The sequence below is a fragment of the Macadamia integrifolia genome, unplaced genomic scaffold (assembly GCF_013358625.1).
Source record: "Macadamia integrifolia cultivar HAES 741 unplaced genomic scaffold, SCU_Mint_v3 scaffold188, whole genome shotgun sequence".
NCBI classification, from domain to species: domain Eukaryota; kingdom Viridiplantae; phylum Streptophyta; class Magnoliopsida; order Proteales; family Proteaceae; genus Macadamia; species Macadamia integrifolia.
The window spans coordinates 122,050-146,373 of record NW_024868400.1 but is presented as its reverse complement, the minus strand read 5'-3'; the positions used below and the strand labels follow the sequence as shown (position 1 = coordinate 146,373).

At 41.4% G+C, this 24,324-nt stretch overlaps 3 protein-coding genes across 16 annotated transcripts in view; all 3 read right to left on the bottom strand.

Annotated features, from left to right (window-relative positions):
- The window catches only part of LOC122065103 (cell division cycle 20.1, cofactor of APC complex-like), a 29,409-nt gene extending 14,743 nt beyond the window's left edge, over window positions 1–14,666 (bottom strand). For 12 of the 14 annotated variants that reach the window (XR_006135910.1, XR_006135912.1, XR_006135911.1 and 9 more), the window contains exons 1-6: window positions 14,265–14,666; window positions 13,818–14,090; window positions 13,462–13,731; window positions 12,780–13,361; window positions 12,316–12,652; window positions 9,015–9,139 (exon numbers count right to left, since the gene is read on the bottom strand). Coding sequence is in view for 1 of the 14 variants with exons in the window: in XM_042628907.1 (XP_042484841.1) it covers window positions 12,512–12,652; window positions 12,780–13,361; window positions 13,462–13,731; window positions 13,818–14,090; window positions 14,265–14,357 (1,359 nt within the window). In the remaining 13 variants the exon portion in view is untranslated. Of the gene's footprint in view, window positions 1–8,868; window positions 9,140–12,314; window positions 12,653–12,779; window positions 13,362–13,461; window positions 13,732–13,817; window positions 14,091–14,264 lie in introns of those variants that run through there. The other 2 variants (XR_006135914.1, XM_042628907.1) reach the window with 2 other exon arrangements.
- Window positions 14,667–17,488: 2,822 nt separating this feature from the next.
- On the bottom strand, window positions 17,489–21,185 carry LOC122065092 (pentatricopeptide repeat-containing protein At4g21065-like). Its single transcript, XM_042628881.1, has 2 exons — window positions 17,923–21,185; window positions 17,489–17,810 (listed from the first exon to the last, which is right to left on the bottom strand). Exon 1 carries the CDS (start codon window positions 21,036–21,038, stop codon window positions 18,108–18,110), a length of 2,931 nt encoding a protein of 976 aa, XP_042484815.1. The 5' UTR covers window positions 21,039–21,185; the 3' UTR covers window positions 17,489–17,810; window positions 17,923–18,107.
- A 1,755-nt stretch (window positions 21,186–22,940) lies between these two features.
- LOC122065095 (protein indeterminate-domain 7-like) lies at window positions 22,941–23,804 on the bottom strand. The gene has a single exon (XM_042628886.1). The coding sequence runs from the start codon at window positions 23,802–23,804 to the stop codon at window positions 22,941–22,943; it is 864 nt and encodes a 287-aa protein (XP_042484820.1).
- Window positions 23,805–24,324: the final 520 nt, after the last annotated feature.

Genomic DNA, 24,324 nt, shown 5'->3' with positions numbered 1-24,324 from the left:
CAGTGGGCAGAACGACCTTCACACCAAGGCCTGGGCTTAGAACGGGCCTTGCCCTTGTCCACATTCTTCTTAGTGGCCTGCTCGGCCACCTCCTTCCTCTCCTCAGCCACCACCGAGGCAAGGGCCTTGTTGTCTACCTTCATGTTCACCACTGCAACATAAAGATGAGCCGAGTTGAGTTAGTACGAAGACCGAGTTAACCTGAAGAGATAACCGGACTCAATTAAACACTCACTAGGGGCTTCACTCAGCTCCCACTCTCGGAGGAATTCTTCATCTTGCAACACGAGGATGTCCACGGCCTCCCTGCCCAAACACATTTGGTAGGTTTGGAGGTAGACCGCGGACAGTTTGGGAGCTCGGTTCAGTACTGACAGAATAAGCTTTGCCCAGCTGCTCTTAAAGGTGTTCCCCTCCATGGCCACATAGAAGTACCTCTCCTTTTACTTCTTCACTGAGGAGGGCATATTGATAAACATCTTCAAATAGTTGTAGGGACCGTCCCTGTCCCTTTTGGTGAAGTAGTACCACCCGAGGTGTGCCTCTTCACTAAGAACATTTTACGGAAGACCTCCAACGTCGCAGTTCTGCCCAGCTTCCAGATGAACACCTCAAAGCCGAGAGTAGTGCGCCAGGAGTTCGGGGTGAGTTGGCTTGGGGCGAGACACCAGTGCTCCAGAACCGAGCTGACCAGCTCGGGCACCAAAATGGAAGGCAATGTCGTAGAGGGCCAACCTCATCCCCAGAGGTGTCTACATGTTCAACTTCATCTGGGACGCATATCACCGCGTAATTAGGGATACTATACCGACGTCGGATCAAGTCTAGGACTTTGGGCATAAGAATGCTCTGGGTGTTGACAGTGGTTTTCTTTTTTCCGGAGGATAAAGCAGAGCCTTCCCCCTCAAACTTCACTAGGCCCACCTCAGGGACTTCAGTGCCTGATGGACCTACCACCGAAGTGCTCGCTACCGCGGCACTCGGGGGTTGAGCTAGGGCAATCGAGCTAGGATCGCCCCTGGTTGGGACGGTTGTAGGGGAGACCACCTCAAAAAACTTAGTACCCAAGCTACTGCCCAAGCCTGAGCTACCACTAGAGCTTGAGTTGTCGTCAGAGCTTGGACCGCTTAAAGTGTCGTCATTGGAGGACGAAGGATCGGGAATGAGACACTCTAGGTGGTTTTCCCCAGGCCTCACGACCATCAAGGGGGTTTGGCTGGGCTAGTCAAGGTCACTCACAGACGCTATACCGGGATCACCAGGACTGACGCTAGGAAACACGGAGGGCTGAGTGGAAGAAGAACGACAAGTCACGACCATGGTACGATCTTATTAGTTGAAGGACGAGCTTGAGAATGACGCACTGGAGAGGACGAGCTGATGAGGATGAGCTGGTTGGAGAAGCTGGTGGTTGAAGTCAAGACGCTGGGCTGCTCTGAGACTCTACAGATTACTGCACCGAGGTTAGGAGCGAGCTGAACTGACTTTATCACTCGAACATATGCGAAGTCTTTTGAGAAGAAATATATCCTATTTGTAGGTGAAGGTGGCAGAAAATGGGACTGGATCTAGCTGAGATCAACGGTTAACCAAAGCAGTCTCTTCGCCTGCCCGAGGTGAAGTTATGGCGTAGTGACACGTGGCAAAACCAGCATGTTACGCGCTAAACGAACGATGCACACGTGCGAAAGTTACCGATTTTAATGCTCTAGCTGTTCGATCCAAACTACTAGAGCGGGGGGCTAGTGATGAGGGTAAATATGTCCCTGACCATAGTATGGCCAAGGAGTGTTCGAATAACTCATGTCGTACTGTCACCTCAGCCCCTCATTAGGCCAAGCTACCACCTTGGCCTCTCCTCAGGCCAAGCTACCACCGAGGCCTCCCCTCAGGCTGAGCTACCACCTCGGCCCCTCCTCAGGTCGAGCTACAGTATGGCCAAGGAGTGTTAGAATAACTCATGCCGTACTGTCACCTCAGCCCCTCATTAGGCCAAGCTACCACCTCTCCTCAGGCCGAGCTAGCACCGCGGCCTCCCCTCAGGCTGAGCTACCACCTCGGACCCTCCTCAGGTCGAGCTACCACCTTGGCCTCTCCTTAAGACGAGCTTCCACCTTGGCCTCTCCTCTGGCCGAGCAGCCACCTAGGCCCGGCATCATCAGGCAGTGCTCCCAGAAATGTGCCCTTATCCACTCCTACATTCAAGGAATGTAATCCCTGATCACAAGGGCAAGACTATCCACTACACATCATTAGAGGCATCCACCCTTCTCACGACCCACACCTTCGAGATAAAAGAAGAATATTCCTGAAAGATACCCTAGAATCTAGAATATTCTTAGAATCAGAGAGCCATTCTCCTTAAGGACTCTATCCCCCTTTCTCTACTCCATCAGTGGCCTATAAATACCAAGGTAAGCCTCTACTATGGGGGGGATCACTTCTTTTGACTGAAAACTCTCTTGAGTATCTGTTGTGGAAAGATCTGACTTAGGCATCGGAAAGTCCCCCGTCGGGTCAGTCCTGCTCTCCCCTGTCTTCTCTTCTGTGCAGATCGGTTGAAGCATCAGGAGCTATAAGGAAGATCGGCTGGTTAATTTTTACCACATCAGGAGGTATGTGTAATTTCCCTCCTTAGGGAGGTTTGTGTAATACCCTGTAAATATATTAGTAAAGGATATATTGGTGTATGTGAGATTTCTCTCACAATGCACTATTCTAACATACCATCGATTCCCTTTCATCTCCCTCTTCTACTTCTCCTTCATCTTCCTTGTCTCACATCTCATTGTTCCTCTCCATTCACATATTCTAACTTGCCATCAGAGCAGCTTCTTGTAAAGGTTGGTTTAAGAGTCAAGCTACTTATCTTTTTCCTTCTTCTCTTCTTTTTGGAACCCTAGGTTACAAAGGGGTTCCAAGGAAAGGGACTACTATGTGAGAAGCTTGTAGAAATCTTTTGAGAGGCATGCAAGGAGACCATGAGGACACCAAAAGGGTTTCTTCCTTTGAAGAAAGAGACATTTAAAGGTTACAAAAAGTAAAACCAGGCTTAGATATAAGGGTACAACCATTTAGATCTCCCTAGGGTGATTCTCACCTTCTAAGTCTCGCTGCAAGCCTCCTTGAGTTGAGGTTTTACAACTCAATCTTTTGATGCTCATAGGGTACCTCCAACCCTATTTTTTTGCCCTTTTTTAGTCTGAAATATGGTTGTGATGCTTCCGACTGCTATGTGGTTGTGAGATTTGATGTGGCTGCTATCATGTGAATGTTATGACCCTACCCCTTGAAGAAGGTAGATGGTGTGAATCCCTTTTTTGAAGTGTGTACTCCCCATTATGTTTGTGACTCCTCATCCACAACATATCTGAAGATAGGACTTAAAGCTCTCTTTGGTGATGTTTCAGTAAGTGGATAAAGTGGTGCTCCTCCTATCCCCATGGTTTTTGATAACCCACATACTCAGATCTCTATTGCGAAGTTGGACAACTCTAACTATTTGGCTTAGGCTCATTTTGTGAAGCTTTCCTTGCGGAGTAGGGGAAAGCTAGGGTATGTTACAGGTACAATTAAAGCTCCTAAACCAGATGACCCGACATATCCAAAGTGAGACTGAAAAATCCACTGTTATGACAGCTGATTTTTTCCATGAAACCTAAGATTGGAAGAAGGTTTATGAGGAAAGAAACTGCCAAGGATATTTGGGACAGTGTCACTAAAACTTTTGACCATGTGGGTGACTCGGCCAAAGTTTATCAATTACTCTAGAAGGTCATTGGCATAAAGCAAGGGGATAGGACCATTTCTGAGTACTACAACACTGTCTTTAGTCTCTGGGAGGAGTATGATCACTACAGGGACCTCCAACTATCAAATCCTGAGGATGAAGCTAAGGTGTACTGGACACTTGAGAAGGAATGGGTTCTTATTTTGCTTGGTGGATTGAATCCTGAGTATGAGCTAATCCAGATATAGATATTGGGCCGGTCTCCACTTCCATCCCTTGATGAAGTGTGTAGCTATTTACAGAGTGAGGAGACCAGGAGGGTGGCCATGGAACATGTTCCTTCCTTTCAGCGGTCAACTCTTACTACTAGCTCTCAACGAGATTGGAGTGGTGGTGGCCGAGGCTAAGGCCCACCTCGTGGGGATGATAGATACTATGATCATTGTGGGAAGTCTAGACATACCAAAGAGAGATGTTGGGTTCTTCATGGTCGACCTCCTGGCATGTGTGGTGGTACTAGTGGTGCTCATGGTGGATGTAGTGGGGGGTCTGCTCTGGTCAGCCCACAGCCAAAGCACGGCTCCCTTAATTAGGAGGATATTACAGCATTTCGTAGGTTTATATGTCTCAACTTGGAGGCTTATCATCTTCTTCACTTACTTTTCCAGAGTCCTCAGCTTTTGCCTTGCAGGTCTCATCGTCTGCCCCTTCCACAGATCCATCTTGGGTTATTGATTTTGGTGCTACAGATTATATGATTGGTACGTCCCATTATTATGATACATATTAGATTGGTCAGGGTTTTCGATGGGTCCCTTTCCTCTATTTCTGGTAAAGGTAGCGTTCCTATTACTTCTTCCATTTCACACTATTATTTTCTTCACGTTCCTGCCCTTACCTGTAATCTCTTATCTGTGAGTTACCTGACAAAATCCTTAAATTGTTATGTCACTTTTTTTCCTTCTCATTTTCTCTTTCAGGATTTGATGAAGAAGAGGATTAGTGGCAATGGGCATGAGGAGAAAGAACTCTACCTACTTAAACCTCAATCACCTTTTTTGGCTACAACTCAGTCTTATGTGCGTGGACGTACTGATAACATTTCTGTGGATTATGTGATGTTGTGGCATCAACGTTTAGGACATCCATCTTTTGTTGTTATGAGAAAACAGTTACCTCATTTATTTATTTCTTTTTTTAGTTCCCATGTCTTATCCTTATCATGGTAATAGATATACTGTTCCTTTTCATACTGTGCACTCTGATGTTTGGGGGCCTTCTACTACTACTTCTTTACTCGGTTTTCGTTACTTTGTCTCTTTTGTTGATGATTTTTCCCGTGCTACTTGGACTGTTCTAATGAAGCACAAGAGTGATGTGTATGATGCCTTTAAAATTTTTTATCACATGGGTATGTACACAGTTTGACACCAAAATTAAAATTATTCATTCTGACAAAGGGTCAGTATATGTATGGTGGTCTTCAAGACTTTTTTACTGATTATGGCATTACCCATCAGCTAACTTGTGTTGACACACCCCAACAAAATGGGGTAACTGAGAGAAAAAACCACCATTTGTTGGAGGTCAGTAGGAGTCTCCCCTCTTTGACATGCAGGTTCCTAAAACTTTTTCGACTGATGCTCTCTTTACTACTGCTTACTTGATCAACTGTATGCAAACGCAACTCCTTAGCTCCAAAACTCCCTTGGACACCTTATCTCCCCAGTCTTCTTCGTTCTCTTTTCCCCCAAAAGTGTTTGGATGTATCTATTATATCCATGTTAATAAGTCTTCTCAGACTAAACTGGACCCTAAGGCTCTTAAGTGTATCTTTCTTGGCTATTCCTCCACTACCTTGGATACAAGTGCTATCACCCTTCTTCCAGACGAAGGCTTCTCTCTAAAGATGTCACTTTCCATGAGTCTGCACCTTTTTTTTGTCCCTCATCAACATCCTTTTCAAGGGGAGCATAATGGAAGTGAAAAGGCTATTGATGAGATCCCTTTTCTTGACCCATTGCCTATCTCTTCTTTTATGCTTGACGTTGAGAAACACAAAGAGGCGGATGGTATTGATGTTGGTGATCATTCAAGAGGTGGTTCAGGTTCAGGTAATGAAAAGGTGTCCATTGTGTACAAAAGGAGAAACAAGAATTTTTCTGAAGCTATGACTCTGGAAAAAAATTATACCTGAAAATTGGTTGACCTTCCAAGGGGGAGAACTCCAGTTGGATGCAAGTGGGTCTACACAATGAAGTACCAATCAGATGGTACTATTAAGAGGTACAAAGCAAGGTTGGTGGAAAAAGGATACAGTCAAGTGTATGGGATTAACTATCAGGAGACATTTGCTCCTGCAGCTAAACATAACACTATAAGAGTCCTTTTATCTCTAGCAGCCAATAAGGATTGGCCATTATATCAATTAGATGTGAAGAATGCCTTCCTTTATGGCGACTTAGAAGAGGAGGTGTGTCTTCTCAAGAAGGTTGTAGGAAAGGCGTGTCTTCTCAAGAAGGCTCTGTATGGTCTTAAGCAATCTCAAAAGGCCTGGTTTGAAAGGTTTTTAGATAGGCTATTCTGAAAAATGGCTATTCCCAAAGTCAGGCTAACCACACTTTGTTCACTAAGCATGGTAATGGCACCACTACAACCCTGATTGTCTATGTTGATGACATTGTGGTAATTGGTAATGACAGAGATGAGATAGCTAAGTTGAAGGCCTACTTAGCACAACAGTTTGAAATCAAAGATCTAGGGCTCCTTAAAGTACTTCCTGGGGATTGAAGTGTCCAGATCTAAGAAGGGCATCAGTATATGCCAAAGGAAGTTTATCCTAGATCTATTAAAAGAAACAGGAATGTTAGGCTGCAAACCTATAAGTTATCCTATTGAGCAGAATCATAAGCTGGGGGGAAGATGCTGGCCCTTCTCTTGTTTATGCAGGGAAATATCAAAGGCTGGTTGGGAAGCTTATCTATTTGTCCTTGACTCGTTCAGAAATTACTTATGCAATAGGGGTGGTGAGTCAATTTATGCATGCTCCCAAGAGTGGGCACTTGGATGCGGTTTACCGTATTCTCCAGTACTTGAAATCCTTTACAGGAAAAGGACTACTCTTTGTCAAGCATAACCATATGAGGATAGAAGGCTTCACTGATGCAGATTAGGCTAGCTCAATCTCTGATAGGAGATTTACATCAGGCTATTACAAATTTGTACATGGAAACCTAGTTACATGGTAAAGCAAGTGCAGAGGTAGAATTTAGAGCCATGGAGTGTATGAGCCTCAGTATCAAATCCTAGCCCAAGAGTTAGGATTTGATACTGAGGCACCTATGAGGCTTTATTGTGACAACAAGGCTGCCATAAGTATAGCCCACAACCCTGTGCAACATGATAGGATAAAGCATATAGAGGTGGACAGACACTTCGTTAAAAAGAAGATTAACATTGGTTACATATGCACACCTTTTATGAGGACTGGAGATCAGCTAGCTGATATCTTCACAAAGGGTCTTCTTCATCTTCAATTCAGTTATCTACTGTCCAATCTGGGAATGCATGATATTTATTCTCCAACTTGAGGGGGAGTGTTAAAGATATTAATTATATTTTTGTAAGGGTAGTTTAGTAATTTATCATGTTTTATTTCCTTTTCCTTCTTAGGGAGGTATATGTAATATCTTGTAAATATAGTAGTGAAGTAATATGTAGGTGTTAGTGAGACTTTACTCACAACACACATCATTCAAATATACCATCGCCTCTTTCTCTTCTTCTTCTTCTTCAACTTTCATCTCATTTTTCCTCATCTACATATTCTAACTGAACCTTCGAACTTTCACCAATCACAGTCTTCATGCTCTCACCAGTCACATTCATCAAACCTTTAGCAGTAACATGGCCACCATCTTTAATGGAAATTGCATCTCCTTTAACTCCTGGTAGATCTCCTCCAAAAGCACCCACTGAACCATCTTTAATATCTTCCAATACTTCATCTTGCAAAACCTCAGAAGCCACCATATCTCTCCTTTTTCCCTCTTTGAGTTCTCTTACATCATATCCGTAGGTTAGCTTAAAGTTCATAAAATGAAGTGGCTGGTATTACAGAGGTGAAAACCTATCTACAGCGGCATTTTTAGACAAAGGATCTAGTTGATCTCCACTATTTTCTTAGTATCGAGATTGTGAGAAGCAAAAAAGACATCAGTTTCTTTTAAAAGAAGTATGTATTAGATTATCTGATATTGAGATGCTTGCATCCAAGCCAGTGAATGCCAATGGACCCTCATCAAAAGTTTGTTTCGATGATGGTGATTCATAGATCAATATATTGAGTTGGTAGGGAAACCAATATATCTTATTATTACCAGGTCTGACATTTCTTTTTCCGTTGGAGTTCTCAATCAATTTATGCAGTCCCCTTAGAAAGCTTTATGGGATGCAATTGTTCGAATCCTTCATTACTTGTGGGTTGATCTATCGTCCATAAGCATATGGAGTTGGTTGCCTATTCAAATTCTAATTGGGCTAGATTCGCCAGTGATCGTCGCTCCCTACAGGGTATTGTACGTTTGTTGTAGGTAATCTGGTTACTGGGAGAGCAAGAAACAAACAATGATTGTCAGGTCAAGTGCTGAAGTTGAGTACAAAACCATTGCACATACTACTGCCAAGCTAATGTGGCTCAGGTCTCTCCTTCTTGAGATTGGTTTTCCTATGCCTATGCCTATGAAGATGTACTGTGACAACCAGGCAGCTATATATATTGGCAGCAATCCAATCTATGTTTTGTACTCAAATACATTGAGGTGGACTGTCATTTTGTTCGAGATGCCGTGTTGAAGAAGCTGATTGAGACTCCGTTTGTTCCGTCTTCCGATCAGCTAACTGATATATTTACTTAAGCTTGAGGGGGAGTTTTAAAGCTTTAGGGGTATTTATGTCCTATCAGGCTTAGTATGCTGCCCTATTGTCTTAATTTCTTTTTACTTATTGTAAGTGGAGAGGCCTGCGATAGGACACAACTCACTATTGCAGGCTGCCTCCAAACCAGTTCAGTAGCATCTTCTCTTCTCCCTCTCATTCTCTTTGCTTTCTCTTAGTTCAATTACTTTGATTCTGGGTCATATCAATAGGGAATTTCATTCACTAAAATAAATCAATCTTTCAGGCCATCATACAAAGAATTACCATGAAAAGCATTCCTAAACTACCATGAAAAACAAAACACGAATAGGTAAACATTTAAGTTGAAAATAGAGCTCCAACATACAAAGTTCGTAAGGAATCTGGAATCTGGAAAACTACTACTCCCATGTTTGAAAAGCTTTCGTGCTCCTTCTCTCACCTTCCTTTCTCTCTCATCTCCTGTCACTCTGTAGCCAATATACCTTGACCCTAAAAGAAGAAACATATGGACACATTTATTCGAAAAAGAAAAGAAGAATAACATAAATACACAGCAAAGATGAGCAATAAATAATGTGGACTCGAAGCAATGATTTTTCCAGTATTTGTTCCATGAAACAATCTCTTCAAGACTGAACTGCATGCAAAGTTCACATCACACCATATATCTCTACTTGACTAAAGCATCAGAAAAACAGCATGCATGAATTGAACAAATTTCCATGTACCCTAGAGTTGCAAGGAGCACAAACCAATAGCAATGGCAAGTGTGGTAATAAGGGATAAGAATATAAAGAAGAAAATAATAGAAAAGAACTCTATGCCATCAAGTGAAGTTACTACATGGAACTACCTGTTAACAAACATCCAAATCAATTTACAGAAGAAGAAAAGAAAAGAAAAGATATCCTCTCCTAATTTCCACTCTCCTTCTCCCCTTTCTCTCCATCTCCGACTCCCCTCCGACACGCTCTCTCCCTCCCCTTCCTCTCTCGTATGTTTAGCTCTCCAGCTTACCTGGTTTGGTTGCTTTAGTTCTCTATTTGTCTAACACACAAGCACAAGAGGCTGAGGGGTGAGGAGCCAAGGGCTGGCTTCCCCTTACTCTGGAAAATCGAAGAAGAAAATGAAGAACAGAAGGGAGATATGATCAAACCAACCCACTTCAGATATTTATTTAGAAATCATTTTCCCTTTTTATTAGGAAAACCCTCCAACACGCCCTCTCCCTCCCCCTTCCTCTCTCGCATGTTTAGCTCTCTAGCTCACCTGGTTTGGTTGCTTTAGTTCTCTCTTTGTGTGACACACAAGCACAAGAGGCTAAGGGGTGAGGAGCCATGGGCTGGTTTCCTTGCTCTGGAATATGGAAGCAGAAAATGAAGAACAGAAGGGAGATGATCAGAACCAACCAACTTCAGATATTTATTTAGAAATCATTTTCCTTTTTAATTAGGAAAACCCATCACCTGGTTTAATCCTGTTCGACCATGAATTTCCATTTTGCTCTCCCCCCTCCTTATTATTGAAAATTAATCAACCCCGTAATTCCCAAACCCACCCCCTCCTTCAACCTTTGCCCACCCCACCCCCACCTCTGCTCTCCCCCCTCCTTATCATTGAAAGGGAGATGATCAGAACCAACCCACTTCAGATATTTATTTAGAAATCATTTTCCTTTTTAATTAGGAAAACCCATCACCTGGTTTAATCCTGTTCGACCATGAATTTCCATTTTGCTCTCCCCCCTCCTTATTATTGAAAATTAATCAACCCCGTAATTCTCACCCCCCTCCTCCAACCTTTGCCCACCCACCCCCACCTCTGCTCTCCCCCCCTCCTTATCATTGAAAATTAATCAACCTTGTAATTCCCAAACCCACCCCCCTCCTCCAACCTCTACCCACCCCAACCCCACCTCTGCTCTCCTGACCTCCCTTCGTCCCTTTGCATTTCCTCGACCCACCTCCTACCTCTGCCTGCGCATTGGAACTCCCCCCACCCTGTCTCTCTCTCATCTCCCCCTTCCCCACCTCTCTCGGCTCTAGAGTTTGCTCCCTGCTGCTGCTATTATTTAGGATAATAAAGCAGTGATTTCCCCGCTGTTGCTCAGGCTTGGATCAACAATTAGCAGAGATTTCTGAAAGCAGGGTGAGTTGTTAAATTACTGTCCACAGAGTTGTAGGGAGCATTAATATCATAATATTTATCACATGTAGCTGTAGGTGAGATGATCAATGGCTGAAATTTTATTTAAATTACCGTCCACAGAGTAGTAGGGAGCGACACAGATGCTCATGGGGTGTGTGGCGCATCGGGGAAGTAGCTCTCTATCACTATTTTACTCTTCTCCCCTGTGTCACAATAGGGGGAGTGTCCCCATCATGCTATGAGTTGAGTCTTAGAGTTGTAGGTGTTTGTAGGGTTCCTACCAAGACTCTACTCTACTTATTGGATAAATAAGGGTGAGCACCACACGATAGCCAAGTACACAAAAACTTTTTTCGGTTTGGCTTCTTACTCTAGCCGTGCATTTCCATCATGTCTATTCGAGGTTGTTGGATTATGGTTTTCCAGTGTTAAGATATGTGTCACAACTCACGATAGGGTGTCCCCATCTTGCTATAAGTTGAGTCTCAAGAGTTATGTTTTTTGTTTCCTTATTGGATTGCAATTAGGTGTTTGTAGGTTTCCTACCGCAATAGCCAAGTGTACACAAAAACTATTGTCAGTTTGGCTTCTTATTCTTCACAAGGTTTGGTTGGTTCAGCTTTTTTTATGTCCAGTATTCTAGAAAACTTATATCATGAAAAATAATGTAATTCTAAAAGAGGGGTGCGAGGCCATTTTCTCTGAACATATTGGATTGCAATTAGGTGTTTGTAGGTTTCTTACCACAATAGCCAAGTACAAAAAAATTATTGTCAGTTGGGCTTCTTATTCTTCACAAGGTTTTGGTTGGTTCTGCTTTCTTTACATCCAGTATTCTAGAAAACTTATATCATGAAAAAAGAATGTAATTCTAAAGAGGGGGTGCAAGGCCGTTTCTTTACGTCCAGTGTTTCCATCCCCTCACAATGGGGGTTTTTTTCTTCTGTGTAAAGAAAGAAAAAAAAAAATTCATGTGCAACATTTGAAGCAACTCATATCAGAAAATGGCAATAAATTTTTTGACATATAAGAAAATGGCAATAAATTTTTTGACATACACAGGCACACTACAGCAAAACACTGTAATTTTTTTGACATACACAACAAAACAGTATTGTCTATAGGCTAGCATATTTGTATGAACTGAAATCTAACCATGATGCAGAAAGCACAACATAACTAAAGAAAGAACAATCAAACAACCACAACACAAGGATATACGTGGGGTTCGGCAAAGTGCCTACGTCCACGGTAGGATGAGAGCGGCTTCATTAACAATGGGGGAATATGCTTGTAACCTACCGTGCCTACGTCCACGGTAGGTTACAAGCTCACCCCACCCTCCCCAGGCATTCCCCTCTTAGCCAATGGGGGAATAAGGGGAGTAAGAAGCCTTTTTCCACTCCTCCTGTTTTACAAAAAAATCCCCTTTCTCCTGTGACCCCCACCAACCCAAACCACAGAATGAAGGCATCATCCACTTTTCCTGTTTGTGCTATTATGTGTACTAGACATACCTCATATTCATCTCTCTCTTCAATAATATCTACCTGATTGCAGAGAATGCAATCAGAATAAGCCACTGAACTTGAAAGGGGAAAGGAAGCTTCCATCTGTTGAACTTGAAAGGGGGAAGCTGCCATCCTGTTGTTTTTGTTGTAATTATTCTTTCAGTGTACCTTAAACATTGAAAGGGGGAAAAGCTGCCATCCTTCATCTAATGCGGGTTATGTTAGAAAATGGCTCCTGGTTTGTTTTGGGGGCAGGCTTCGCAGCTTCAGGAGCCCCAAATACATTCCAAAATCTAAGCGTTTCATCAGCAGCTGCAGATGCTACTGTGCAGCCATCTGGGCTCTGAAAAGAATCAATGAGTGGAGAGTTAGAAAAATAATAAATGAAAATGAACAGTCCCCCACCACCCCCCCCCCCCCCCCAAAAAAAAACAATTTTCAAGTTTCACATAAGTCCCTCTCTTATTTACCTGTGCCATGAACAGAACTCTAGAAGTATGTCCTGTGAGCTCAGCAAGTTTAACCATAGATGGGTACTTCCAAAGGGTTAGCTGATTTTGAGTGAACCCATGAGAGCTCAGAAGCTCTCGCTCATTCTTGCTCCACAGCAAGGAACAGACCTGAGACCCTGTATTCACTGAGTTCAAGCATGCACCAGTATGCGTATTCCAGAATTTTATGCATTGATCTTCTCCACCCCCACCAGAGGTGAGCAAATTGCTCTGGAAAGGACACCAGGCCAGAGCCTTCACAGCTGCTGTGTGGTCTTCCAACCTGTGAAGCCATTGAGTTGGAGAATTCGAAGAGGCCATTCCCCGGTCCCATATGTGCAGAAGATTGTCATTGCCTCCACTGGCTAGTTGCTGCCCAGAAGCTGACCATTTTAGCCCGCAGACCTCCTGGTGGTGTCCCCTGTAAGTTTCAACAATTTGGTTTCTCACTCGTACATCATTGTTGATAATAAGACCATCCATTCCTCCGGTGGTCAGAATGTGATTGTTCCAATCAAGAGATCCCACACGAGACAGGTGCCCTCCTCGCAACGTTCTCAACTGTAATAGAGGTAAAGAGTAAGTCAGGCATTTAACCGAACAACACTCCTACAATAATGAAGAAGAACCCAAAATAACCACCCTAAGAGAAATCCCGTACCTGTCGATCTGAGGAAGAATCCCATAACTGTATCTCAGAATTGTTCAAGCCAACAGCAATGTGTCTTCCATCGGGAGCCCAGCGGACACTGGTGACAGGACCATTCTCGTCATCAATTGTAACCAGTTCAGATGTAGATCCATCAGAAGCATTCCATAAGTAGACAGTGTTCCCAAGGGCAATCGCCAGGACATTGGCACTACCCCAGTCAAGCAGATTCAAGTAGTAATCATCTACAAGTTCAGGGGCATCTAATGTTCTCTCTGAAGACTGTAATCAGCAAAGGCATAATAAGAATATTACATCGAAGGAAAGGCAACATGAGAACAAAACAAAGAACATAAAATAGAACTCACTTGGGAAATATGTCTCCTCGGCTTTACAGGTTTCGATTGTTGAACAGATGAGATGGATTCTGATAAAAGCCCTTTAACTGGGGAAGGTGGCTTGTTCTTGAATGCAAGAATCCGAGTTCTGTTCATATTGAAGATCTCCTTTAATTGCTTCCTATAAGCTTCTCTTGATGGAGAGATCAATCCCGTGGGTTCTTTCTCGATTCTACCATCTGTCAACATGTAACGAGCGAAGTCGAAATCCATTGCCGAACGGTTTGGAATGAATCTGTCCAACTGCCAATCCCCATAAACCAGAAGATCAGTTAAATAGAAAAAACTTACATCAATCTGTCTTGAAAATTTGCAAAGGCAGAAGTAAAAAAAGAGAAATTGCAACCCAATAAGAACAGAAGAACTGAGAGTAATAGAATCAAATGGGTATCAATTAATTTCTGAAGAGTAAGGTACATTTTCACGGGAGCTTCTTCTCTGGACAACCTGTTCTTGAAAAGGGTTTCGAGATTGGCTCTTGTTAGAAGGGGCGAAAGATCCTGCATCCATGACGTTAGCACAAAAAGGGAAAATATAGCAGAAAGCGAGAGATCCAAAGGAAAGGAAAAAAAAAATCTGCAAAACAAAGAGTCGGAGAGCCTATAGATCCAAAATAACAATTCCTGCAAAACAAATAATTGGATCAGCGATTGTAAAGAAAAACCAGTCGTAATCACCAAGAGAATTGAATCTAAAAATTTTCAAAGTAGAACAAGAACACAAAGAAGCAAGAGAGATGATTCAGTCGATTGACGGCCTTATGACCGTTATAGATTTCAAAAATCGAAATAGTAGCATTTGTGTTCGAGAGAGAGGGATTTCATTGCCTATATACTGCCGGTTCCAAGTCTCTAACGGCTAGTTTTTTCCCTTTTTATATTAAAAGGTTTCACCGAAAAAAAAGAGAAGGTTTTAATTAAAAGGAAAAAACCTAAAATTTTCAAACGGCTAGTTTATAGCAATGTGTTTGAGAATGATGTTGGGGTTATTTTAAGGCTATCTTAGGTTTGATTTATGTTTCTATTTATCTTAGTTATTTCTATTTTTCAGACATTTTACATGATTTATGATCCATATTTATATTTATTATAAATTAAAATAAATCACAAATAACAAATTGCTGAAGAGTTATTTGTGATTTGTTGTTATAAATCATTTCTTTGTTGTTTATACGATGGTTTAATGAGCACGTGGTCACTACAACACATTTTGAGGGCTAATAATGTCATTTCATCTTATTTTACAAAACGACTCCAGCTGAGGCTTCTTCTTCCTCGTCTTTCTATCTTCACTGCTGAACGAGAGAAAATCCTGCACATATCCGAGAACCTTAAGAATCAATCCTACCGGAAGAACCACAAGATTGGCCGGATTTTAGCACCGGAGAGTACAGATCTTCCATCCTCACCTCTCTTTCTCTGATCAGGCTGAAATCAGATCTCGCAGACAGAAGATTAGTACTACTTGGTGGATCTTGTGTTTTTAAGTTCAGTCCTCTCTGTGTGTGAAGATCAGAATCACATATGGCAATGGCAATAGAGAAATAATAAAAATCACAAGCACAGCCCAAGTGTGGCCTCTGCTAGCTTCCTCAACCTCCTCAAGTGGTTCCTTGGCATTAAAACCTGTCAACCATTGGAGGGCGTCTCTGACAGTCCGATTGCATCTATTACTACGCCAAAACAACAATAACAGCAACAACATCACCCCCTGCGTCGCAGGAGTCGGAGGAGATTGCCACGAGGGCTTGCTTTCCCATTTCACTACTTCTCTTTCCATTGCAATTTTTCTCTACTCCAACACACAGTACCTGAAAAACAGAGTAGGGACTCGGGAGAAGCTTTTGTCTTTTTTTTTTTTTTCACTTTTGATGCAAGCAATCCTATAAGAAGAAAGATAAAGGATTTCGAGGAAGACGAAGAAGAAATGTTGGAATCTGTGGAGTAGTGGCGGCACAAAATATATTGCATCTCACATGTTAATTACTGAGAGAGTAGTATTTAGAGAAATCAGAAGTTAGAAATCTAGAAATAGGCATACCAGACTTATTTTTTATTATGTAATCTATTGTATAAAAAGTAATCAAACGATTATTATTTGTGACAGATAATATATTGGCACAAATGATTTCTTAAAAATAAGTAATAAATACAAATATAAACTATACCAAAGAGAGACTAAGTGTTTTTTATTTTTTTATTCATATGGGAATTTAGTAAATTTTTTTAAAGCAAGACAACTAAACAGTCATGTGTTTGCACGGCCATTGCACTAAGGATTTAGATCCTTTACAGGATGACCAATTTTATATTTTATAGCATAAAAATTAAAATAGATTTTTGGATAGTTCCTATTTTTAAGGTTTTTTTTTTTTAATCATCTATTTCCCATTCAGGCTTGAATGGTTTCGAATGATTTGATTCATGTTCCTTGGATGAGGAGTACAACTTTAATTATTATGATTGTAGTTATTATGATTATCTCCATTTGTCTACCAAAAAGAAAAATTAATTATTTCCATTTGTCTACCCAAAAGAAAAATTATCTCCATTAATCAATGATGCTTAAATTAATATTATATAATTTCTATTAAAAAAAACTAATATTATGTAATTTTTACCCCAAAATAGCTAATATTATGTAACATTTTTTTCATTGCTTGTACTCTTTGGATATATTTTCAACCTTAAAAAGGTCACTCCTACTACTCTTCTTCTCAACCTTGATAGTCTGAATCTTCTCAACTTTGATAGTATCTGAAAATGAAGCCTTCTTAGGTTTTATTCTCTCACCCTGATCAATCCCCTCAGCCTTGAGAGACTTGGCTTTTGGCACCTTCTCAATCTTCATGGGATCCACCTTTTGGACCTTTCTCCTCTAAACTTCCATTTTTTTCCTATTTCTAGTTGTTTTCCCATTAACTACTTTTTTCCATGTCTCAATCAAGTCAGAAGCCACAGCCTGGATCTTTTCCCTAGGATGCCTTCTCAGATGCCGAGACATATTCCACTTGGTTCTCAAATGAGGCCCATATAACATGGTTTGAATGGATCAGCTGATACTGATACGGATGGTTTGGTTCAGTTATTACACACATTGGATTGCCTGATCTGCCATTATAAATAACTTGCTAGACTAGGGGGGGGGGGGGGGGGGGAGTATCTAAGCTACAAAAGAAATTAGTGTTTGGTGAGCTCCTATATTAAGAACCAGAAGGAGCTACTGAAAGACATGAAACAGTAAAAAAGTCCTAGTGTAGTTACATAGATCCATGAAGTACAAGAAATGGATAATTAAAGGTCCTGAACTTGATTAGTTCTTCTAGTTAGCCTTGCTGTGTGAGGGTCTGAGCTTCCATGTTCCATTCGTGGCTGCAGTATTCAGGAATGCACTGTCTGCAGCTTCCTTTGATATCCATAATCTCCAACAAAGCATCAAAAAACTGGATATGGCCAGGTTGACATCACATTTTCGTGAATCATGCTCACAATGCGAGAGAGCCACAGAAACCTTCATATTTAAACTTAAGAAACCTACCAACAGGGAGACCAAATACAGCTTTATATGTTAAAGACACCTATTAGTACTACAAGATGATACAATTTTTATTATGTCTATCTCAAGTATATTAGTAATGTCTATAGATATAACAATTAGTGGCATTTTATTATCATTATTCATTTTAAAATAATGGCCGACATGACTTGCTTTTTCTTGAAAGCTTCACAGAGAATACAGAGAACAGGATACAACTCATGAAGGTGCCCTAAGTATCCACAACCAACCAAAAATGGAGGATCCGACATGGTGTCCTTTTAACAGATTTTGATCTATTTCTATAGCGCAGCTTGCAAAAGGCCAGTCTGTTTTCTTCCATCTGTTTCTATGTCACGTCTTTGGCAGGCTTTGCATATGCACACCTCAACTTTCCTTCAGTCAGTGGTTGGAAGAACAATGCCTTTCCTTGGGAGAGCAAACCACACTAGGTGAGATATGTTCTTGGCAACACATTAGGACTGGAAAATTTTTAGCATAGAAAGATTTGAGACTTGGTTCAAAGGTCAAGCTTTCTAACCTGCCATGTTTTGTAGATTTTGGCTGTCCTGTAAAGACACCTCAAGGAAACCTCAGAGCTCTTGGTTGTCTGATAAATTATTTACAAAGCCACAATCCAAAGTATTCTGGAAGCCCTAGACCATTCTGATCTTCTGGGACCTGCATTATAATCTTCATAAAAGCTCCAATAAATTTTCTTTACAGCTACCAATAATCCCCACATGTGCATACTCCATTGACAAAGTGATGAAACCGGTAACAGTCCCTCATTATAATCTCTCTACCAGTGACTTTAGTTATAAACTTGGTTGCAGAGTGGCAGTCCCCACATACCCTCAAGTTCTTAATTATTCTCAAAGGGATCCCGGGCTGCGTGCTGATCAGACCAAAAGCTATAGCCAGCTTTTCACTGTGCCCACAGAGGCTGTATTCCTTCTCATATTCCTCCAAGTCCTGGAGGACAAAGTTTGTATCAGGGACATACCCAATCTCCTTGATCTCTGCATACAAGCTATCCATTTTGGCGAGTATAACATCCATCAATGGGTGTGTAGTGTCCCCGACAATGAAACTGTGGACTCTATGTTTCACCTCAATCCAACTGCAACCAGGGGGCTTTGTTACCCCTCGTTCCCTCATCAAACGCCTTATTTTTGCTGCATCCTCCCATCTACCTGCTGCTGAGTAGATGTTCGCTAAGAGTATGTAGTTCGCAGAATTCTGCGGCTCAAGTTCAAGAAGAAACCCTGCAGCATACTCTGCAAGCTGAGGCTTGCAGTGTATTCTACACGCACCCAACAATGAACCCCAAACAGCTGAATTGGGTTCTAATGGCATCTCTTTAATGAAAGCCATAGTTTCATCAAGCTGACCTGCACGTGCTAGCAGATCTACAATACAAGCATATTGCTCCACAGCAGGATCCAAGGAATATTCTGATTTCATCATCTCAAAATATTCCCACCCTTCATCAATCAAGCCTGAGTGACTACAGGCAGACAAAAGGTTTGTAAATGTATAATGGTTTGGCTTCAACCCTGTGGCTCTCAAATGGTGGAAAAGGTTCACAGCATCCATCCCGAAGCCATGCATCCCGTATCCAGCAATCATCACATTCCAAGAGACCAAATCTCTCTGGGGCATCACATCAAAGACTCTCCGTGCTGTTTTAATAGATCCACATCGACCGTACAAGTCAATGAGCGCATTCCATATAAAGTTACATGTATCAAGCTCATGCCTGATAATAAACTGATGAATCTCCTTGCCCTGTTGCAGTGCTGCCAATCTTGCACAAGCAGGGAGGGCTGAAACCATTGTGACCATGTTGGGTTCCACATTATGTAGTTGCATGTCTCTCAACATGTTCAAGGCACTAATCCCCTGTCCCTTCTGAGAACAAGCAGCAATAATTGCATTCCAAATAACTACATCTCTCGTGGTAAGCTCATTGAACACGGAGCAGGCTAGTTCCAAGCGATCACATCCAGAATACATAGAAATAAGAGCACTTCCCACACCAGTAGACATCTCAAACTCATTTCTCACAACAAAACTATGGATTTCTTTCCCTAGCCTTAAATCCTTCACCTGGGCACAAGCAGCAAGAGCTCCGGATATAGTGGTGACATTGGGATCAATTCCCGTCTCATACATCTTATAAAAGAACTCAAGAGCTGTCTTCCCATCTCCAAACTGGGTATAACCTGTAATGAGTCCATTCCATGTAACAATATCAGGCACAATTCCCTGTGACTCCATTTCTTTAAGTAGCTCAACAGCCTCGTCACGGAAACCTCTAAGTGCATAACCAGCAAGCATTGCATTCCAAGATACCAAGTCCTTTTGTTTGATTGTATTAAATTTTTTACAAGCGACCTCCAAAGCTCGGCATTTGGCATAGAAGTCCACCAGTGAATTACTTACGAGCACATCCGAGTCCAATCCCTCAGATTTTATGCAATAAGCATGAATCTCCTTACCATGTCGAGATAAAGATAAGTTGGTACAGGCTGAAACAACACTGGCAATGGTAATCGAGTTTGGTTCAACCTCTTCATTCACCATCTGCCCGAAAATCTGCAATGCTTGAAAAGAACAACCATTTTGTACATTTCCGGCTATCAATGCAGTCCAAGTCACAACATTTGGCTTAAAATTATCTGAATTCTGCAACTTGAAGAACCAATCTGAAGCCTCCTTGAATAGCCCATTTTGGGCGTATGCTGCAATAATCGAATTCCATGTCACCTGATTGGGCTTTATACCCTCAATCTCCATATCTTTAATACATTTTAAAGCTTTCCTGAAATCCCCTTTGGTGGCATAACCTGAAACCATTATGTTCCACATCACAACATCCTTAACTTCCGACTCTTCAAACAACCGCCTTGCAAAATCCATCTTGCTACATTTTACAAACATATCAAGAAGAGATCTTTTCACAACAGAATTGCCCTCAAAACCAATACTCAGCATGTAATCATAAACATCTTTCCCTACTTGATAGTCCTTCAACTCTGAACATGCTTTGAAGACCTTAGGAAAGACAAAATGATCGGGCCGAACTCCTTCATCAATCATCAAATAGAACAACCAAATAGTTTCTTCATAATAGCCTAACCTACAATACAACCCTATTATTGCTGTCCAACTAAAAACATTTCGCTCCGGCATTTTATCGAACAACCGTCTCGCATTGTAGAGACAACCAACTTTACAATAGAATTCAAGGAGTTGGGTATTAAGAAACACACAGAAGTCCACCCCAGTAACAATCATACAGGCATGAATTTGAAAGCCCAATTCAAAGGCATTGAATTTTCGACAGTTTTGGAGGAGTAAAGCATAAGTTTCAGAACACACATCCGGGTTTCTTAAATCCACGGACTGAAGCAACGTAGAAGCATTAACCAATACCCCAATTTTGGGAATTGAACTGAATTCTGTGAGATTCTCACATTTGCTACCATGAGTATTCAACGATCTGGGAGTGTTCTCATAAACTGTAATTGTTGAAGCTAAAACACGATATTTTTTTCTTGGAAGAAAGAAACAAGGGAAGGTGGGGGAGCCTACCTTGTGGGTTGCTTCCAGATTGGGATGAAGGAACGATGGAGCTGCAGGGGTTGCCATTGTCGCGCTTTGGGTTCAGAAGCCCATGAAAGTTCAAAGTGGCATACGAAATTAGTGGGTCTGTGGATAAATATCTACAGAAAAGATTTTGGCTTCTATGTCTCGTTGTCAGTGAGCACAACGCAGAAATACTGGTTGGTAGATATTGATGACCCAATCTGGTGATTTATAGCCACATGATTCGGTGGGATTTTTTCCCTGTCCCAGATCCTATAATAGGGAGCTTCGTATATTAATTTTTTTATTATTTAATTCTTCAGCCATAAATAATAAGGTTGCTTGCTTACATTATGATCTTTCATAGTCCCTATAATAGTGGGAGCTTCTTATGCATTAAATACATCTTTTTTTTATTCATCAAGGACAGCCTACCCATAAAACTAGTTGACGCCAGATAATTCTGCCTTATGGCAGCTTAGGCAAGCTGAAATTTTGCAAAGAGTAGATTCCAAGGTCCTTCAAATTTCATCCAATTAAAAATAGATAAACTACAGCCATATGATTTTGATACGGCTCATCAATCAATGAGATCATCTGCGCAATTAAGTAGCTTATCACCCACACATCAAATATCAATATTTAAATGTAAAAGAACCCTAGTGGTATGACGGAAGAAATGCTCAGACGTAAATACCTAGCTGCCCTTGTCACAATTAGATATTTTCTAACCTGATTGTATTGGGAGTTCCTACATGCTACACCAGATTGGTAGAGTTCTCTTGCTTAATATTTAATTAAGGCAAACGTGTCAGAAGAAAATACCCAATTGCCCTCCCCACAACTAGCTATTTTCTAACCTTGCTATGTTTGAAAGTTCATACATCGGAGTGTCAACCTGCCCAATACTTAATTAGGACAAAAGAGTGCTCCTTGATCGTACATTCTTACGCTCAGACATAAAAGGGGGCGAAACGACACCCTCATCCCTATGAAGTACAATAAATCCACCCCATGTGCATTCCCTCATTGAACTGTAAACTAGCATAGGAGCCATGCGGAGACAGAACGTTCCTTTCTCCATTTAATTAGTAAGACATGAGTTGGTCTCATAATTTATACTCATGTAAGGAAAAAATTTCTTTAGATTGAGTCACTGCGTGATCCTAGGGTCGGAGATCCCGCACCCACCGCCCCTATTCCCCCACCCCTGAGTGGCCCTGATGCTACACTAACTATAGCATTCCGTACACCAGCTCAATGTGGCTTTTGCCTTAGAACAAGCTTATTCCATTGTAAATAAGATCTTAATCAAACATAGAATATAAAAAAATCCAGCGTAATGGGATCTAGTTTACATAGCATTCGAATCAAGAGCTAAAACAATGACATCCCGAACTATACCCATATATTTAATGCAATTGATGAGTACTACTTGTCAGCTCTTCTGCATTTCTTCCTGAAGTTGTGTGGTTCTTCTCCTCTTCTCCTCATCTCCTCTGTACTTTACAGTTCAATTTTAATAAGATTATTTTACTGCATCTCTGTGAATCAAACAGAAATCAAGAAGCATAACCAACAAAATCCATTTGGTGGAACTGAAGCCCCCAAAAAACAGAGCTTGGTAATGGTACAGCCAGAAAAAGAGGGGATAAAAAAAGAAAGAAGAAGAGAGATGAAATCAGATAAGAAATATGACAGATGCATTCCTACCAAGAACTCTTACAGAGAATTGAGATTACAGGAGGTCAATTTTATGATATGAGTATCCACATTCAGTAATTGATTTAAAAATAGAGCTGAATGGTGAACAGAATCCATGTAATCAACCACATTTAAGTTGGGAAAAGGCTTAGATGAGTTAAAGAACCCTGGTTCATGTTGAATCCCCTAGTTCTTGGTACCCCATTTGATGTCCTTTCAGCTTCACTCCAATCGACCCATTTGAAATTGATTTTTGAGCTCTTAAGTTTTCACAGAATGATCTTCGGCACATTCAGGGTGGGTTCTCTTATGAGCTGAAAGGTTACATTTGAATGCAAATTTCAAGCCACATTTGCATTCAACCCTCTCACCACAAAGCTTCTCATGATCCTTCAAGTCTATTTCCACATAAAATTTCTTCTCACATTTCCTACAATTGTGCAGCTTCTCCCCTTCCGAGTGCTTCCGGCCGAAATGCCGGCGAAGTTCATAGAGACCCACACAAGTCCGGCCACATACAGGGCACCGGCATGGAACTTTCTTGTTGTTTCCAGCTTTGGATGCTTGAGACACTGAATTATCAGACCATTGCCGAGAAATGAGAGATTCATTACTGAAGTGAGTCCTGTAATGGAGTCTTAGGGTTTGTGGATTTCTAAAAGTTTTGTCACATCCAGGCTCTGAACACTTGAATGGCCTCTTGTTCTGAATGATCTCAATAGAAACAGTAGGGACCTCCAAATCCATTACTTCTCCAGACACCTTAGCTTTCTGCAAATCAATATCTGTTTCTGGATTGTGAAGTTTCTGAACTGTGTTTTGGGTAATGGAATTGAATTCCAAAAACCCATCAAAACCCACATTCTCATTTCTCAGAAAATCAATAGCTTGAGTTGCATTCACATTCTCATTACCAGAAAAATCCAATTGGGCTCGAAGGAAATCCAAGTATTCAACAGAAACCGTAGGATCAAAACCAAAACCAGAGCTTTCTACAGAGTGAGAGTCCGAATTTGAGCTTACCTGAGAATCACTGATGAAGGGTAATTCCAAGTTGCATGAATCATCAGGAATTGAGATCTTCAGCTTTTCTTGTGGAAATGCTCTAAAATCGGTAGAATCCATTCTGGGTATCTAATTTTCTGAATAAACAGATGAAAATTTTGTGAAGATAACTTCTCCAGTGGACAGAGACACAGAGCCAAAGAGGGAAGGAGGTAGTGTACTTTTGGAGGGTAAGGGGCATTTCAGTAATTTAACTTTTATACAGGATTTGCAGGAAGAGGCACTTTAGGGGAGGAGGGAAGTATTTGAAAAAGCTTGAATTTCTTCTTTTTGGCCATCATTGCAGCTTCCTGCAGAGTTCTTCCTTTTTGGCAAGGTAGTAGAAAAAGGGATAGTTTGAGGGCCATAGGAGGAAAAGTAAGCCACTTTCATTGCTAATAATGTTCCTTGTAACAGCTGATTGTACTACATTGGATGCATTACAAGAAAATGTTTTTGAGGTACAGAGTCATGAAGCACAGAATGAGGAAGAGTTGCCCTTTACAAGACCCATAAGTTGTGGGGCATGAAGCTGAAAGAGATTGCACCACCTTAAGAGGCTTACACCTTAGGAGTTTCTACGGAGGAAAAAAAAAAGTGT

Bases quoted from the DNA above. Each gene is read 5' to 3' on its own strand.
- LOC122065092 (XM_042628881.1), bottom strand. From the start codon at position 21,038: ATGGCAACCCCTGCAGCTCCATCGTTCCTTCATCCCAATCTGGAAGCA.
- LOC122065095 (XM_042628886.1), bottom strand. From the start codon at position 23,804: ATGGATTCTACCGATTTTAGAGCATTTCCACAAGAAAAGCTGAAGATC.